The following is an 18,969-nucleotide window of genomic DNA, read 5'->3' on the forward strand; positions in this document are numbered from 1 at the left end:
AGATTACGGCGGCAGCAAAAGTATTAAACCAACATGTGAACCAACCAGTAAGCAGCATAACGAGGTTATTTGTTCATTTCCTGTTAGCTAACCAATTAGCGAGCATGCTAGCGGAACAATCCGTTTGAATACGGCGCAGAGGGACGAGAAACACTGCCATGGTAACAGCGAGCTCCACCAATCATAGACATTACTGTAACACTCTAGGATTGTGGGTAGTGTAGTTCTTTTCCCTGATATCATGAAGAAACCGTGTTGTTCTTACAGCGAGGTTGATATCAGACGAACTTGTGTCGGCTACAGGAGCGTAAACCATCGTTACACGCTCAGGCAGCTCGTGGTCATTCTACCTGTGATGGTTATGACATCATGGCTGGTAGTCAAATCTGCTATTGAGATAATGAGCGGGAATTTTACTTCTGGAACCACACTGTTGAGCTCTACAGATATGGACGCAGACTTCGGACAACGTGCAGCAACGATCACACCAAAACAGGAAGTTGTGTTACAGGCGCCCCATTTGCATCTGTGGTAGTTTTGAGGATGTTTGACTACATTAAAGTATATTTTTCCCCACCTGACACTCTTACCAATACGTCCTCTGTCTGTCATCACCTGTAAACAGCTTGATAAAAACACGGTGCATGAGTGACTCTGCAGGGAGGTGGAGAAACTACTGTCTTGAATACTTCACCCCGGGTCACAGGTTATTGTGTGAAACGGATGATGATACTGACCTTGCTCTCGTCAGCGTTGGTCTGTCTGTGTCTGCCTGGACTGGGAGGGACAGACAGACGCTTCCTGCCTTTCTCCTGCTGGAACAAATCCTGCAGCCTGCCACAGAGTGAGAGCATCAACAGGCTTAAAGTCTTTGTCCAACACTCATCGACGCTTATGAAATATAGAGTTGAACAACATTTAAAGAAGTCAGTCGTGATCCCGACCTGCCATTCCAGGACTGTAGCATCTCACAAAGACTCTGCTTCTTCATCACCAGAGACTCCAGAACCGCCTGCAGCTGCTGAGGAGAGTCTAAACCGCAGGCCTGGAGCCGAGCCTGAAGCTTGTCGATCCAGCTCCGCAGCTCTGCCTCCTCCATCTAAACCCCCAGTCCCCCACACAGAGAGACAACACGATGAGTCTCAAACTACGATTCAACCCCGAGATAAGAGAAGAAGAGTAGAGCGGCGTACGTCTTTCTGTGCGAAGAGATCCTCCATCTTTTCCTCTCGAGTCTTGCTGAATGTGTCGGTCTTCAGGGAGGTGAGGCGGTCGTCTATCGCCAAGTACACCTGGATCACTCTGAGGGGGGAGCAGAGGAAACCACAAGCTCTGAATGAAGAGGGCAGTAACCTTCACACAGAACTTAATCTGGAACAAAGAGGCTGATGGGCATTTCTATTACTTGATTATTGTGACCAAAGACCCAAAGGAGAGCATGCATTCAGTTTTGAAGGTATTTACACTAACTTTATGTTCTATTTTCAACAACCCCTTATTTGCATTTTTTTTTATCATTAGGGCTTTATTACTTTTGAGAGAAGTCCTTCAGGTCCTGCTGAAGGTTGCTTTTGGAAGGCCCCTGGTTCCTGATGAAGATCTTGGGACGAGGAAGACAGATCTCCAACAGTCGGACAGAAGTGTAGCTGAACGGAGAGAGGAACAACAGAACGGATGCTTTTCACTTTAATCATCCTTCGATATCTCACAGGAAACCAAACAAGTAGAAGAAGAGGAAGAAGATATCCTTTCTTAATCCCACGTGTGATGTCAGAGTGAGGGGTTGAACATGAAGGAGTGCCCGAGCGGTTTAGGTTCGCTCAGGAAGTGACCTGGAACCTCTCCAGCTGCCAGACCAATTTCCAGACCTTGTCCGCATCAGGATTTGAACCTGCGACCCTCTAGCTCCCAAACCAGAGTCCCTACAGACTGACAGACCATACAGTCCCCCTAGAGCTGAACAGCTGACAAAAAAAAAAAAGCCAAAGCTCATTCTAAAGATCTCTCCACCACCTCAGAGTCCGTGTATATTTCTTTAAGACACACCGGCTCGCCCGGTCACACCCTACAGCTTATCTATAAAGCATCTGTGCTGGCGTGCAAACACTGATAGCTTGATCTGAACGTGTCTCCGAGCGGCCTCGAGGCTGGAGAGATAGTCCCTCTTCACTCAGAGAACCGAGGTCACAATGTAACCTACGTTTCTGTCTCGTTTTCACCTTGTCGTTCTTCCTTTGACTCGGTGGTAGGTGAATAAAGGACGGACGACACCAACCTGAAGGACGCCACCATCTGGTTGTAGGAGAAGTACTGGTGGTAGTCTTTGTGGATGGAGTGGCCGCAGGGCTCTGCGTTCGCCCTCCTGGTGTACTGGTGGCCGTAGAAGCGGAGCTCCAGGTATTTGGCGAAAGACATCGACCACGAGTCGTTGGACAGAGGCACCACTGGAGTCACCTGCGCGTAACGGAGGAAAATGTAGCCTCAACATTAGAACGGAAAGATTTCAATTTATTATTCAGCTAGGAGAGGGGATCGTAATTCCAAATGTCACCATTTATGTATTTGAACATGAAGAATAAGGATGCTCTCCCATGTGTGTTCTTCTCAGACAAAGCACTCTGTTTATGTTATAGATCTGAGCTATTTAAGACCAAATAAACATCATCTGTGAAGCATTAAACCGCTGAGTTTTGAGAGTTTGGGAGTTTTTGGCATCGGGAAATGTTGCTCTTCTTCCCTCTGAAACATCTGAAGCAGGAGGTCATTTTCAGGATTGATATCTTTAGACATTTAGTTTGGAGAGTCTTGAAATCTGTCAGCGCAGCAGACAAAGTCATATATAGTATGTTTAAATTATTGAAACGTAAAATCAGATCTGATATTTGCAGGTATACCTTGACAGCGAGCTGTTCTTACACTCAAACAAACGTGACTTTAGCTGCTGAAGCTCTGAGTAAATGCTGAATATTCGTTAATATACCGACCTGTTTGCAGATGCGGCACCAGGAGTAGTTGAGGATGGTGTGCTGATAACCAGGCACAGGGGAGTCCAGCTCCTTCAACACAATCTGCACGCAGCCGCTGCCGTGCACGAAGCGCCGGATGTGATGCACCATGGGAGTCTCACAGAACACGCTGGGACACTGATATGACGGCCTGCAGGGAACACGTGCATACAAACATTCACACATCAATAAATAAAACTAAGGAGTTAGAGTCTGTATCCACCCGGCGCTTTTTTCAATTGTTCCTACTGAGGAGAGAGCGAGAGCACAGTCAGCGCTTTTCTGCACAAAAAGAAAAAACAGCAGGCGGACACCGGGCCTCAATCTTCTGCAGGGAAGGAGTTTTAATTCACATATTATAAACTATGATTTCTGCATCACAGCTTTCCTCTTTAAGCATCTCTCTGATTATGAATCTTTCTGACAGGTTTCTGATTTCATAAACACGCAGGCTTCACGAAGTCTCACCTAAAACAATATCGCTCCAAGAACACGCCGAGAGAGAGGTCGTTCTTCCCATAGAACTCCATGGTGACGATCCTGTTGGCAAACAAAGACATCATGCGTTCATCTTCAGTGAAAAACAAAGTGTGAGTATTTTTTCAACGAAGCCGTTCCCAGTGATCAGCTTACCACGGGCTGACGCAGGGGTTGGGCGCGTTGTTGGACTGAGCGGACGAGCTGCTGAAGAGCACACACAGTCTCTGATGGTTGACCGGGTTCAGGCAGTCCAGCTGAGGATAAGAAAAGGAATATTTGAGAGACTGTAAACTTTCACCCATGCTGCTTTAGAGACAAACTCACAGGTGCAAACACTATATTTGGAGATAGTTCCCTCCTCCCTGAATGCAAAAAGACTTTAACCACCTGTAAACGTTCAATGTCAATCATCAATCAATCTTTATTTGTAAAGCATGCAGACTACATCTACAAGAAAGCCTCACAGCTCATGTTTCCTGATGAGGCTGAAAGTTTTAACGCCAGACAAGACTTTTTTAACAACAGTATACTAGTGAGCAGCGGTCACCATCACCACCCTCTCCTACTGGCTTCAGGTGAATTCTCCTGATTATATCCTGCTGTGTTCACACATCAGCTCACTCTGACTTGCTGCAGAATAAATACGAGTTGGCTGGGTGAGAAACGCCGGGTGAAATCAGAGTAAAACATTTGGCGGCTTGCGTTCATACATGCAGCCCCTCCGGGAAATATCAGGAGTTTTTTTCAGCAGTTTTCTGCAAGTGTGAAATCCCATATTTGTCTAAGAAATGACAACAAGCCCTTTAATGTAAAATGATTTGAACACCTCTCACCTTTGGAGCCCAGCTCAGATCGTTCAGTTTGCCTGGCTTCTCCTCCTCACTGTCGGCCTTCACCGGGTGCCTTCCTGCAGCGTCTCCCGCCTTACTCTGACCACTGACAGTAGCGGCACTGCTGAAGAACGGGTCTGCGGGTTCCCTCTGACGGATACGGCCCCCCTTTGCTCTGTAGTCTGCCAGCATCTTGGCCAGATCCTGGCTGCAGTTCAGCTGCTCCACGATGCGGGTGCTGGTGAGGTTGTGAGATGGAAGGACATCGATGGGCCTCGGCTGGGGGGCTCCGTTTGTCTGTCCGTTGACCACAGAGGAGGGGGCGGAGTCTTTGAGGAGTTGCCGCTTTCTGCGCCCGTCCAGCTCCTTAAAGTCTTTATCGAGGAGAGGAGAAACGTAGACCTGAGGGGAGAGGAAACACACATATGAGTACGGTGTGGTCGCTCTTAAACAGAAAGAAAGAAGAAGAGACAGCTGCAGCGATCGTTACTCAGATTTCTGCTCCGGGATAATAAAGTTTATCTTATCTTTTTATTATTTTGACCTTTGCTCTCCCTGAAGTTTTGTGTCTAGTGACAAATAAATAAATTCATGTAGACTGCAAATTTGTTTTTTTTTAAAGGCTCATCAGAGAGGAAGGAGAGGGTCGACTTCATGATACGTCTGGCTGAGAGTAACCAACACTTGTTCCTTAAATTTAGATTTTGGAGCTGTAATATAAGAACAACAAAATATAAAATCCGACAACGTCAAAGCCGTGTTACCTGTTCAGGGAAGTACTCCCTGCTGGGACAGTGCATGCCAGGAGGTGTGAGGAGAAAGGGTTTTTTGAAAGTGATGAAGGGAGAGATACACAGGATGATGTCCTTCAGCTCCTGCTTGAACACGGCAGAGATTGATTTCAGGTGATCGTCTGTGGACGCAACCTGCTCGGCCACAAACATCCCCGTGTCGTCCTGCAGGGGGTCTCTGAACAGCCTGGGAGTAGGCGGCTCTTCCCCGTCCTCAGTATTGAGAGACTCTTCCTTTATTAAGATTCCCTCCTCCACCGTCTCCCCCTCTGACTCCCCAATGAGAGTGCTGGAGTCCATCTCCTGGTCTTCCTCCATGAGAAACGGAGGAGAGACAGCCAGAGGAGCTGCAGGAGGACTTGAATATACGGGGGAGGTCATTATCTCTGCGTTGCCCGCCTCCTCCTTTAGGACAAAGGGAGGAGATTTAGGGTTCTCTTTGTCTCGGTGAGAGTCCAAATCTCCATTTTTGGATGAAGACTCAGAGAAAACGCCTTCCTCCTCATGTTGTACAGAGTCTTCAGACCCTCCATTTTTCTCCTGGCTCTCTCCGTTTGTCTCCCTCCCTCCACTCTCTGCGTCCGCCTCCTCCTCCGCAACAGAGGCCACCTCCAGCAGGCAGGGGAACGTCGTGCTGTGGGCCATGCTGGGAGGCATGGCAAACTCGTCCATGAGGAAAGAGATCTCCAGTTGGGAGTGGTAGGCCACGCACACCATCAGCATGATGATCTCCTTCACTCGAGCCAACTCGTAGTCTGCAGCGCCACGTAGCTTAATGGAGCAGCCGAGATGAGCAGGACAGCCCTCAAAGAACATAAGAGTCTTCGCTTCATCTGGAGGGAGAAATAAAGCAGCGTGGAGTTATCTTACAGCTTTATTTATTCAGGGAGAGAGCGGGGCTTTCCTTCTTACCGTTGGCCAGGGTGAACGGCTGCATGTAGAACTTGTGGCAGGTTCCCAGTCGGGGTTTGGTGAGGAGCTGGTCCATGGACATTACCAGGTCTCCCTGGGTCATACGACTCACCCTGTCCAAGACTTGCTACATGGACAAAGAAGGAAGAAGAGAAGAGAAGGGACCATGGTTAGGAATAAAGGTTTTAACATAACTATACTATATATATATATATATATCGTAATTCCAGGATATGGTCAAAACAAACAACTCAGCTGGTCCAATAAGCACAGCCACGGCCAATCAGGTGGGGCAAAGGGGAAAATCAGTAAGATGTGTAGTGAGTGAAATGATAAAGTGACCTTACTATATGATCAGACATTAAGGAAACATGCTATGTTGAAGTGCTGGCTTCTCTGACAACAATGCAGCAGCCAGTATGTCCTCCTTCTAACTTTAGATTCTGCTCCTGAATGCTCTGGATTTGTTTGGACCAGAAGAAGGTAGGCGGTTTTAAGGCACCCCCACACGGCCGTTTTAGACGCCTCTCGGTTTGCCAGATATGAGCGCAGTTATCAGGTCAAACCAACAGGTGTTGCAGCGATGGAAGAGGGTGAGAGAACTGGTTCAGATAGAAGTGATTGTATCCGACCTAAAAAGCCTCTGCATGTTTCTAATAAGCTCCACGAGCAGAAACGTGCTCAAACTAGGATCAATATTGGAGATGCTTTTTGAAAAATGGAGAGAGGTTAGAACAGAGAAAGGTTTACAGACCGATGCAGAGCTGGCTAAACACTGAAGCTTCAGTGTCCACCACATGGCAACCTGTGTGAGCATCGACTCCAGAGAGGAGGGGGCGGGGGGAGACCGCTCTCTACAATGGTTAGAATTTGGACTGCAGTACCCATTTTAAACACTAGGGGTCAGAGTTACATACTGCTCCTTTAATATATATATTCTTTTTAACAAATGCTGATTACTGTATTATTCAGCAACTTATTCTTGTTATCTGTTCCCAAAGTGCGTCTGGAAACGTAGATTGAAAGTAGACTGAAGGTGTATGAGGAACGTTTTTCAGGTTGTAGATGATTTGACTGATGACTTTCCTGCTCTGTGACTCAGGATGTGTCGATCTGTCACTCACCGGTTTGACGTTGATGACCAGCGTGATGCCGTGCTCCAGCAGCATGTCCTGAGCGATACGAGACACCGTCTTCTCCACTAACACCAGGTTCGGTCTGACGTCTACGATACGCTGCACGTAGTTCTTCAAAAACTCGCGTTCCTGAGCGAGAAACAAAAAAGATGTGTCCATAGTGACATTTTTGTTGGAAAATCCAAACTGCAAACCTGGGTCAAATGTTTGTTTCTCGGTTTCCTGCAGTGACTTTGTCTTACTGACCTGAAGCACGATGGGGTCAATGCAGGTGAACTTGGTCTCTTCTCTGTACAGGTACTCTATGGAGCACTTTAGCAGCAGGATCTTTGGGTTCTTGATGTAGGGGTTCATCTGTTTAGACAAGAATCAGTGTTTTAGTTCTATATTCTCCCTCCACACACAGGCTGTGCATCAATTTTCACATTCTTTAATTTAGGTATCGTGTGGATTTTAAAGAGGTAAAAACTTTAATACAGACATTTAAGAAATCCTTTCCTCTTTCAAGTCAACTAAGAAGTGTTTTTTTGAAATCACCGCTGAAGGTACGAGTGATACCCTGGATTTTAGTGCGACAGAAGAACATGAGTCTACCTTCTTGTGAGCGATGTTCTTGGTACAGACAAATCCGTTTACCACCGCCGAGTCAAACTTTCTGCCTCCAGGAATCTGAAACACAAATGGAGATTCAGTTATAACATCCAACCCACATGTAGCCGAATATTTGATCAGCTGTGATCTCTATTAGCACATGCATCATTTCCGGAGTGACATACGACCACTGCAGCAGGATCTGATGAGTTAGCGACTAACCTTCTTGATGTGGACCAGCTGCCTGATGTCCATGTCGTCATCACAGTTACGAACATCGGGTCGTACAGTCTGGACCACCTGTCGGACCACCGGGACAATGATGTCCCGCCAAGACAGAGATAGAGACTCACTGTAGAGCAGCTGCTGCAGCAGCGCCATCATGTGGCTGTGGTTGGCCGAGCTGAACAAAAAGGATGCAGGGAGACGGATGTTAGATAAAGAGAGATAGCCATAGATCGCACAAAAACATTCTTCAGATGTGTCATGATTTAACACACGGACAGGGACTACATATGAAAACATCCCTTCTGGCTAAATTTAGCATTTTAAGAAATAATTCTTTCTTGTTCTAAGAAATAATAATAAGAAGAATCTCCACTCACAGCAGCCTCTCCATGGCCTTCTTCTCCCCGTTCTCCTCTCTGAGCTGATCCAGGGAGCTGTGGTGCCAACCCAGCGGAGTAAACAGCATCTCTTTAGCCTTCTCCTCCACCCGACGGTTAAACAAAGACTCTGCAGGGAGGTTCAAGAAAGAAGAGGGAGCAGGTCTGCTTAACAACAACCAGAGACATTCAGTATGACTGAATCAATGAGGAGGTGCAGAGTTCCTACCTTTGATGAAGGCATCACTTATGACGATGTTCTGTCCTCCATCCTCAGACACTAGAAATTCTGCAGAGAGAGGGAGGAGGCAGAGAGTCAGAGAAGTCCGCCTGTTAGGAAGTCAACCTGTAGTAGTTATTTTCCTCGGATCAGTCGATTTGAAAGTACTTTTGAAATCTCAATCCAGTTAGCCAGACTCGGTACAGATTTCTCACCACTTTCTATCAGTTTCAGTAAAGTGTAAAGAGTAAAAATGTCTTTCAGTTGTTGCAGATAATCGCACATGCACACACAGCTGGAAACTATCCATGTCAGACTGAAGGAGGAGGAGGAGGCAGGGGGGTCTCCTGAGGCAAAACATAACGTAGGAAGAACGAGACAGAATTGCCTGATGCAGCATCAGAGTCCTCTATACGACGCTATAATGAGAATATGTGTCTTTCTATCAATGCTACGTGTCGTCTAACAGAATCTCACTCTGAACTAAAGAGTGGAGAAGAACATACTGGAGAACAGGAAACATAATGCAGCAGGTTCATTAGAGACAGTCATGACTTTTGTTTCTCATTTCATACATGACTGACTGACTAACTTGAGGGTTCATACACAGCCTGACTGATTGTGCATGTTGAGATATTCCTTGTAGCTCTACTTTTTTGTTTTTAGATTGATTGAATATTAGTTAATTATATTTCTTGTTATTTTTTGCACAAGAAGGGCGCTCTTAATTACGGTTTCGAAGGCATTTAATTAAATTTACCCCCCTCTAATCTAATTGGTTTAATTTTACTCTCTCTTGCTACTGTATTTTATTTAGTCATTGCAATGTGAACATATCTGTAAAAGCAAAAACTTGCAGCAGAATTAAAAACATAGATTTATAAACTGTAGTTTTCCTTTACAGAGTTAGTCTTGGGACACTGGTGGCAGAGTGGTTAGTGACCTGTGGCTCCTTTCCTGCATATCATCCCCCACTCTTCTCTCTCCCTGATTTCAGACTCTATCCAATGTCCTGTCTCTAAAATAAAGGCTTAAAAAGACAAAAAATAAACCTTTAAAAAAAAAAAGAAGAGTTTAGTCTTCTGTTGATTGTTGTCCAGATTTTAAGTCCAAGCTGGGTCAATACTTTTAAAGACACAATAACACAGAATTACTCCAGAAACAAACTGTATTAAAGAAATCTAAAGGAGGTAACTCCATATCTACATCAGTCCTACATCAGTCATTCCTCGAGGTAATAGTTTACCTTTCTGCTCATTGGCAGCAGGCACGTGTGGATACTTTGACTGCTTCTTGATGTGGAAGTTGACGTTGTTTTGCTCCATGTTGAGGTTGATGGAGGCCGCTGAGTCACTGTCCACCACTGACTGGAAGCTGCTGACGGATGTCCTCTTGCTGGGACTGGCAGAGTCTGGACAGAAACCATCAGATTCATACGCAAAAAAAAACAGAACCAAAGCCAAGCGGACAGGTTTTACTAAAGCGATGGATATAATATAGACATACTGGGATTGGTGTATTCTGCCTCATCAGCCAGCTGCTCGTTGTCGCTGTCATCAAACTTGATGTCCTTGAACCAGGACGGCTCTGAGTGTCCCTCCAGAGAGTTGACGCTGTCGCTGTCTGGAGACGGTGTTTCTGAGAACTCTGTGCTCTGCAGACAGGACAGAGACGACATCATTGACACATTTCCTCTTAACCCTATGAAGCTGATGTGTACCGTTGTGTTGTCAGAGGGATGCCCACACATGTGGCAGAGTTTGGTTTCATTCATCTAAAACAATTTTGAGTTTAACTGAGCTGAGGCTGTTACCTGGAGGGGGCGGTAGAGAGCATACTCGTCCCTGAACAGCTGATCGTGGTGGGTGACGCAGTCCAGCCAGCGTCCGTCCACCAACGCCTGACCGATGGCGATAGCTTGAGCCCTGAAACATGGAGAAATCAGCATCCAGAGCCGAACTTGTAAATCCATTTTCTGCCCTGAGCTCGTTTGTCAGTTTGCGGTCTGAGATCATGAGGGTGAAAAAAACTCTCTCAGGAAATATCTCTGTTTGTGCTTTTTTAATTTATGTACAACTGCTGAACAAATGGTGAAGATATGATTTCCTTTAACTAATGTTTGGTAAGATGTGTCTGAGCCTGAAAACATTAAAGGATAACTTCTGCATTTCCAAACTCGTTCATTCTATCGTACAAAATGTCTCCCTCTCCCTCATAAGCCCGTTTATTTGACACAACACTGCAGGCTCGTGCGGTCAGATGTTACCTGGTGGAGATGGTTCCGTTCCTTAGCAACCAGTTGACCAGCTCTTTTCCCACAATGCAGTTGGGGTATGTCCTCAGCCAGTATCTGTGATCCTGAAACTCCATCCCTGTGCTGTTGTTACAGATTTTCTTCCACAGGTCCTTCAGCTGAGAGGAGTCCTGCAGGAGGAATGTGAGACGGTATGTTAAAATGAGAAATGTTTTATGGAGTTAATGTTACTTCCTCTTTTTTTTATTGAATTAGAGTTTAAAGGAAGCCTCAGAGGGGGAGTCACAGGACAGTTAATACAATTTCATAATTCTCTTTTTGGCCAGATGTGCAGTAGAAAACATGATCTGTTGTTTACATGAGCTGACATTTTTAATGGACCCTGTGAAGAAGTTTTGGTTTGTACGCCCACAGAGGACAAAGCGGTACCTTTTTTAATCTTTGCTTTTTTGACTTGTACATGTGTGAGTTGTGTTTCACCTCCTGCCGTCTTTATCAGTGCAACATATTTGACCTTTGTCTGACCCTCAGAACGTTTACATGCCCTAATATTGACTATCGGCAGTACAGGCGTGAAAATCAGCTAAAAGAAAAGATGAAAGCAGCTACCAGCAGGATCTTCCTCTCCTCCTCGCTGTGGTCCAGCTTGGGGCCGCTCTTGGGGCCTGACGTGGCTCGGCTAGGGGGCGGGCTGACCGAGCTGTCGTAAGAAGGCACCAAAGAGGATCCAGAGCGGTCCAGAGACAGGTTGGTCACACTGGCGGATCTGTGTGCACAGATAGTTTGTGTGAAAGGAACTGAATCCAACTGGAACACTTAGCATGCAAACTCAGAGCAGGTACTGACCTCTTCCTCGCCGGAGATTTGACCACGTCCTCCTGCAGCGTAGTCAGTCTGGAGCTGAGGCCGCTGTTCTGAGGCTCCTGGTGAATCATACTGAAGAACACACACATACAGAAACACTTACATCTACACTCTCTATGTGGTTATCCTTACACTTCCTCTGTGACAGTGTGGAACTTGATTTATGATCAGTGAATGTGAGCATGCAGAGGAAAATATATCAAAGAGCTAGAAAGCATCGACTTGGACAGCTAAAGCTCGGAGAGATGGTAAAAAATGAATAAAACAAACAGCAGGACTCACTTCTTTCTCATCCCAAGAGGAGTTTTTCTATGCCAGGAGAGAGAGGGACAGAGGGAGAGAGAGAGAGAGAGAGAGAGAACAAGATTGTCTTTGAGGCAGGTTGGCAGGGAAAATAAGCAGGAAAGCACACTGATTCCAAACAGCAGCAAAAGAAGAATTGGGTTAGAAACGCATGCGTTGCTGGATGCAAAAAATGTCCCTGAACATTTAACAGTTAGCCTGCTGTGTGCATGGTCAATGAAATCTCCCAGTTTGAAAAATAATGTCAACAATTGGTTAAAAAGTGACTGAGGCCTCGTCCACATGTAGGCAGGTATTTTTATTTGTGTGTTTGTGTACAAAAAGGTCAAAACACACAGAACCTGCCGAGGTGTGGACGAGGCCTTAAAGAGGACGTTAAGAGCTCGTGTGTGATCCGTCACGCTTTACTGCAGATGTTCTTCATAACGAGATTCTCCCTCTTTTCTTCTTTTATGCTAATGATTAATTAAAGACAGTTCTCCAGACCGGCATGACGGATCACATGCTGCAGAGCTGACCCAGCCGGTCTCATGTTGACTTCAGACGCTCAGAACATTCCTCCTCATGAAGGAGCCGTCAGAAGACAGCTGATATGGAGATTATACGTTTAACAGGCTGTAACACGGCTCTGTTCCACGAGCCTTCACCGTGCACAGAGTACGGAAAACTACAAACACAAACATGAAGAGAAAGAGCAAGCACGGATCAGCAGAGGGTTTGAAAATTCACCATAAACAACGACGCATCACTACAACAGCACACCAGGCAGAGATATTAGAGAGAGAGAGAGAGAGAGAGAGAGAATAAATGATGCAAACAGGTGAAGGAGCGAGGTATGAGATCAGAGCTGACCCTGAAAGCCACAGACCTATAAAGAGATGTTTGCCTGTTTGTGTTTCCTCAATAACTACAAACAACGATGTGGTGCAATGTAGCAGGCAGTTTTTAAAAGCAACACAGTTTTTAAGATGGGGGACGGCATGTTTGGAGCTGTTTGTATGTTGGAAACATGAACTCGTATTTTGGTTCTTTTTTTTTTTTTTTTTTAGAGTCGACCTTTACTCTCTATTACCAGAGATCTTAAAGATGAAGGTTGTTGTATTTATGCACTGTGTTCGACCAAAACATGCAACTTGTGTTCCTCTTTTGCGAGAGTAGTAGAGTACCTAGCAGGAGTTTTTTCTGAAATAATTGTAAGCACCAACATTTACAGCTCTAGCAGTACGACCACAAGTGTTATGTCTTTGTTTAGATACTTCCTTAAAGTAAAAGGAGAGGTGCATAAAAAATATAAAGATTACAGAAAAAATGTTTGCAAGAGTCTTAGAGGTTTAATTTTTTTATGCCTTTATTGGCGAGACAGGACAGTGGATAGAGTTGGAAATCAGGGAGAGAGAGAGTGAGAGAGAGTGGGGAATGACATTTGGAAAGTAGCCGCAGGTCAGGTCAAACCCGGGCCATCAGCTTGGAGGACTACAGCCTCTTTCTCGTTGCTGTTGGGTGAGGTTATGACACCTTTGGTGCAAAAATTTGAGAATACCAGATTCGTCCGGAGCTGTACCTTTAAAGGAGCAGTATGTAACTCTGACCCCTAGTGTTTAAAATGGGTCCTGCAGTCCAAATTCTAAACATTGTAGAGAGCTGTCTCCCTCCGCCCCCTCCTCTCTAGAGTCGATGCTCACGCAGGTTGCCATGTGGTGGACACTGAAGCTTCAGTGTTTAGCCAGCTCTGCATCGGTCTGTAAACCTTTCTGTGTTCTAACCTCTCTCCATTTTTCAAAAGCATCTCCAATATTGATCCTAGTTTGAGCACGTTTCTGCTCGTGGAGCTTATTAGAAACATGCAGAGGCTTTTTAGGTCGGATACAATCACTTCTATCTGAACCAGTTCTCTTGACCGCTTCCATCGCTGCAACACCTGTTGGTTTGACCTGATAACTGGTCTCATATCTGGCAAACCGAGGGGCGTCCAAAACGGCCGAGTGGGGGTGCTTTAAAACCGCCTACCTTCTCTGGTCCAAACAAATCCAGAGCATTCAGAAAGACGGATCGTTACAACCCCAAATGAGAACCCCATCTTGGTACTTACAGTGCACAACACTTTGTTATCATTTCTTCCTGAATGCAGTTATGAAAAATTATAGGAAAATGAAAAACCACAGTGCTTGAGTTAAGAAACTCAAAAGAAGAAGGCAGAGTTCTCCAAGTGTTCCTAATGTGATGAAAAAATTCCCCTCCATCAACGGTTCCAGAGAAGCCAGATGTCTGATGACTGGATAGTCATCAGACAGAGAGCCTTTTTTCTGATTGAATTCATGGAAAATCTAATTGGAAATCTGTATTTAGCACTCTGGTCTGATCTGATCAATGCAACAAGTTAGCTAAGATTTGTCTGATTTGATTGGGCTTTGTGTGTGTGTGTGTGTGTGTGTGTGTGTGTGTGTGTTTGTGTGTGTGTGTTTGTGTGTCTGTGTGTGTGTTCACCTCTGCCATGTCAGGTCTTCCTCAAGGAAAATGTTCCTGCTGGCCTTACGTCCACCTGAAGGCGTCCGAGGCTCGCTGGGCTCCAGCACACACACGGAGCAGGGGGAGTCGGATAGAGCACTCAGGTCCTCTCCAATGGAGCCCGAGTCCGCCGAGTGAGTGTAGCTTAGCGCAAGCTTACGGCAGTACGTGCAGGCACGCAGGTCACCTGAGGACAAAAAGAAAACAATGAAAGTAAAGAAAGGGGTCAGAGAAAGGAAGAGGAAACAAAAAGAGGGATTCAAACTGGAAGACATTATTGGTCAGGTGCAGGTAAGTCTCAACTCAACTCAACCAAGTCCAGGATGAGGGAGGAATAAGAGACAGAGTTTGTTATTGAAAAAAAAAGTTACGCAACTGACCCCACTTCCGATTTTGCAATACGAGTTCCCTATTATTTGTTCTTTGTGTATTTTTCTCCCTTTTCTGATTTTTATTTGTGCTGCTTGAGCTGTTTTCACCAAACACTCCTGAAAATGTCAAGAACATTTCAGACAGCCTGCACCTGAAAATCTGGGCAACATGTTATCGAATGTACTTACAGAATCAAAAAAAGAGTGGAAAAGAAAGTAATGGACAGCAGAAGAGAGTATGAAGCAGATATATTATGACAACAAAAGAACGTGATAAAACATTATTATCCCTGCATGCCCGCTCGCTCTGGCCGAGTATGTCCTGCTGCGTTCACACATCTGCTCACCCATACATCACGGGGAACAGTCTGGGAAGGGTTGAGAGAAACATTCTGCCACACTAAAAACACAGCCTCTGCCTCTTTTTTTTTTTGTTTTTTAAATTAGTCGTTGTCAAACAGATCTTTCTATCAGACTCACCTGTGTAGCCCATGAACTTTCCAGGTATTTCCTGGTTGCAGCAGCGGCTGCAGAAGATCTGACCACACAGTCTGCAGTGGTGACGGCGGCGGAAAGTTGTGAACTTCTCATTGCAGTCGTAACATTCTTTACACTGGCTGTCCGGCATCCAGTACTGCTTCAGATCGCTGTCCTGAAGAGGAACAACAGAACACAGCTTTCATATACAAAGAAGGCCACAAGGTGCCCCGGATAGCCTACAGGATTTGAGGCGGTCCCCATGAAAAGAGGCTAAAGTCCTCATTGCAGCGATCGTGGGTTCAAATCCCGCCTTGGCTCTTTGCTGCATGTCGTCCGCCCACTCTCTCTTCAGCGGTCCTCTCTAATAAAGGCGAATGACATGCGGGTAAGGAGCCGCAGCTCAGACGTGAACCAAGGCCGCCCGTTTGGAGGAGTGTAGCCTCCGTACATGGGGCTAGCAAACTAACTTAGCCATCTGCACCCCTCGTTATATATTCCAAACATATAGACCGACCCGCCCGTGTATAAATGAAGGATAAAGAGTTGTGATGTGAGATAGGAGGTAAATACCTGGCTCTTTCCCTCCATGATTTCCTTCAGCCTCTTTAGAGCCGTGCGGAGCTGCACAGCTGTGCGCGGGTCGTGATTGCTCAGAGGAGTATCTGATTTCCTGCTGCCGTCTGAAAACGCACGCGTAGACAATATGACACACGCACACGGAGCACAGATCAACAAACTACCTGAAGAGAGATCACTTGTTCTTCTGCTGCACCATCAAACATGCCTTTGTTTAAAGAAATCAACTAAATGCAAGGTTAGAAAAAATACTATTGATTATAGAGCCTTTCACAGCTAAGAGACAAACACTTGACGATGCACTTCATCACCTTCTGGACTTGTGAACGTGTGTGTGTGTGTGTGTGTGTGTGTGTGTGTGTGTGTGTGTGTGTGTGTGTGTGTGTGTGTGTGTGTGTGTGTGTGTGTGTGTGTGTGTGTGTGTGTGTGTGTGTGTGTGTGTGTGTGTGTGTGTGTGTGTAAAACATAATGTGGTCAAGAAATGAACCGATCAGCAAACAAAAACATGTTATATAAATGTTAGCTTCATGACAAACATCATTCCAGGGATTAGTACCTCAAAGTGCAAACATTAGAGCAAACCAGAGACTAAGAGAAAGCATCACACACACACACACGCACACGCACGCGCACGCGCACACGCACACGCACACGCACACGCACACGCACACGCACACACACACACACACACACACACACACACACACACACACACACACACACACACACACACACACACACACACACACACACGCACGCACGCACGCACAAACGCACGCACGCACGCACAAACGCACGCACGCACGCACGCACACACGCACACACGCACGCACACACGCACGCACACACGCACACACACACGCACACACACACGCACACACACACGCACACACACACGCACTCAGTGGATTCTGTCAGACCGGGTTGTTACAAACTAAAAGCTTCTTTAGTTAAAAACCACACAGTGCAGAGGAAACCCTCACCTGGCCAATCCACTGTAATCAGAAAAGAAATGAGAAGCACGTTACAGCCCGGACATGCAGAAATCCTTCTGATCAATTATAACACACAACATCATTTGTCTTTGTTTTAGGGTCTAAATGAGTAACAGGTACAAACAGTGCTGCTGTAATGTTTAGTATTTGGGGGCAAAGGTGCCTGATCAGTTCAGACCTTTATCGTCCCCGGAAGGGAAGTTTGATTGACAGCAGTGGACAAAAACACAACAAATAAAAAGACATAGGACGATGGAACACAACCTGATCGAATACAACCAAGAAAATAAAATCTATGTTCGTTAAAGACTCCCCTGGAACGGTAGCAATAGAAATAAAGAGCTGCTGGAGAGTGCAGTCCAGGTTTAAAGAATACTCATTAATCGCACCAGGAACATACAAACAATTGTAAATGGTAAATGGCTTTTCTAGTCTTCTGACTACTCCTTTCACAGCTGCGTGATCAAGCAATCTTCTTTTTGTACCTTTTAGTCATTCAAGACCTAAAACATGACAAAGAGCCTGAGTTTATAAAACGTGTTATTCCCCTTTAACTCTCTTTAACAAATATGCTCCTTTTTTTTTTTTTGCATATTCCTTAAATAGACATAAGGGAAGGCAAACAGAATTCTCCTGCCTGTAAGCTTCATTATAACAGAGCAGGGTTCAAAAATATAAATGATTAAAGGTCACATATTCTGCAAAACACTCTTCACCATGTTTCTCTAACACTAATATGTGTCTCTAGTCCGTCTACAAACTCCCCAATGATGAGAAAAGTCCATCCTCTCCGTCTTTTGCCTGCTCCACTTTTCAGAAACTGTGTGCTCAAACAGGCCGTTTGAAGATTTTCCCTTCATGACATCACAAAGGGCAGTAATCCCTCCCCCAGGTGGGTGACACTCCCACAGCTAGGTGTTTGTTCTGCCCTCTGAGTCTGCCTTCTCACCGTAAACAATAAGACATGGAGCGAGAAAGACTGAAACACCCAAGCCCTTCCAGAGAGGGGGCGTGGTCAGACACAGCTCATTTACATTTAAAGGTACAGACACAGAAACAGCCTGTTCTGAGCAGGGCTGAAATAGAGGGGTTCATAGGTATGATCAAATACAGGATCAGAGTGGAAAAACTTCACAGACATGTTTTGAGGAGCTCTGAGACATTACACTGGTTGAAGAGGAGGAGGATATGTGACCTTTAACATTTCATTCAAAAAACATTTGACAACAAACTCTCCATATCATACTCAAGAAGAGAATCCAAAATACAATAGTCTCTCCACTTTAATTGAAATCACTGGTTAGTGCTGCAACTAATGGCTCATTGTTCACCAGCTAGTCTACTGATTATGTTACTGAATCAATTATTGATTAGTTGTTTGATCTATAAATCATTTAATATGTAACAAACCTAGAGTCAGAGGTGACTGCTGTTTTCTAAGAAGTCAAAAACCAATATAAAAAAAACCTATCCTAAAGGAAAGGACCCTTTAAGTTTTGTACTTATTGTTTGGGGGAAAGTTGACTGCAGTGCTGGGACACTTTAATGTGTATTTATTTGGCGTCTGGATATCTGCCTGTAAGAAATCCAGACACTGCCTACATCCTCCTGACCCCATCCTGAACGACCCCATCTGAGCAGTGGGAGAATATAGTTAATGAGGCTCTCGAGTAGACGGAGCGACCCCGACCTTCAGAGAGGTGATCGGGCACTACAACCACCCGACGTCCCTGACACCCAGCCACCACCATCGTCCCAACAACCACCGCCGTTCTCATTCATGCACGGCCTGCTCCGACCTCCACCTCAGCGGTGAGGAAGTCCGGACAACAGGAACGAGAGGAATACAAAGGAAAAATCCTTCCTGCTTCTAATCTCATCTCACTCTATCCCATTTTTGTTATGCACTTGTTATGAATTGGAGCTATAATGACTGATGGATAGATGATTGAATGAAATCTGTATAGTGGAAAAAATAACCTTCTCACTTTGTTTACAAGATGACTAGATTTACACAATTATGGTCAAGATGGGTCTCATATGTCGGTGTT

At 45.4% G+C, this 18,969-nt stretch overlaps 1 protein-coding gene across 5 annotated transcripts in view; it reads right to left on the reverse strand.

Moving 5' to 3' along the window:
• pikfyve (phosphoinositide kinase, FYVE finger containing) overlaps positions 1 to 18,969 on the reverse strand; it is a 28,934-nt gene that overhangs the window by 5,374 nt on the left and 4,591 nt on the right. For 3 of the 5 annotated variants that reach the window (XM_065962597.1, XM_065962595.1, XM_065962594.1), the window contains 27 exons: positions 15,918 to 16,027; positions 15,348 to 15,519; positions 14,476 to 14,683; positions 11,971 to 11,997; positions 11,671 to 11,760; positions 11,434 to 11,590; positions 10,837 to 10,994; positions 10,384 to 10,495; positions 10,077 to 10,224; positions 9,817 to 9,981; positions 8,580 to 8,639; positions 8,351 to 8,480; positions 7,968 to 8,148; positions 7,749 to 7,823; positions 7,401 to 7,508; positions 7,143 to 7,283; positions 6,019 to 6,145; positions 5,080 to 5,939; positions 4,319 to 4,717; positions 3,639 to 3,739; positions 3,474 to 3,545; positions 2,985 to 3,156; positions 2,276 to 2,454; positions 1,533 to 1,646; positions 1,194 to 1,302; positions 945 to 1,099; positions 738 to 834 (listed from right to left, as the gene is read on the reverse strand). In XM_065962597.1, coding sequence (XP_065818669.1) covers positions 738 to 834; positions 945 to 1,099; positions 1,194 to 1,302; positions 1,533 to 1,646; positions 2,276 to 2,454; positions 2,985 to 3,156; positions 3,474 to 3,545; positions 3,639 to 3,739; positions 4,319 to 4,717; positions 5,080 to 5,939; positions 6,019 to 6,145; positions 7,143 to 7,283; positions 7,401 to 7,508; positions 7,749 to 7,823; positions 7,968 to 8,148; positions 8,351 to 8,480; positions 8,580 to 8,639; positions 9,817 to 9,981; positions 10,077 to 10,224; positions 10,384 to 10,495; positions 10,837 to 10,994; positions 11,434 to 11,590; positions 11,671 to 11,760; positions 11,971 to 11,997; positions 14,476 to 14,683; positions 15,348 to 15,519; positions 15,918 to 16,027 — 4,427 coding nt within the window. The remainder of the gene's footprint in view (positions 1 to 737; positions 835 to 944; positions 1,100 to 1,193; positions 1,303 to 1,532; positions 1,647 to 2,275; positions 2,455 to 2,984; positions 3,157 to 3,473; positions 3,546 to 3,638; positions 3,740 to 4,318; positions 4,718 to 5,079; positions 5,940 to 6,018; positions 6,146 to 7,142; positions 7,284 to 7,400; positions 7,509 to 7,748; positions 7,824 to 7,967; positions 8,149 to 8,350; positions 8,481 to 8,579; positions 8,640 to 9,816; positions 9,982 to 10,076; positions 10,225 to 10,383; positions 10,496 to 10,836; positions 10,995 to 11,433; positions 11,591 to 11,670; positions 11,761 to 11,970; positions 11,998 to 14,475; positions 14,684 to 15,347; positions 15,520 to 15,917; positions 16,028 to 18,969) is intronic. The other 2 variants (XM_065962598.1, XM_065962596.1) reach the window with 1 other exon arrangement.

Source organism: Labrus bergylta, chromosome 13 (genome assembly GCF_963930695.1).
Source record: "Labrus bergylta chromosome 13, fLabBer1.1, whole genome shotgun sequence".
NCBI lineage: Eukaryota > Metazoa > Chordata > Actinopteri > Labriformes > Labridae > Labrus > Labrus bergylta.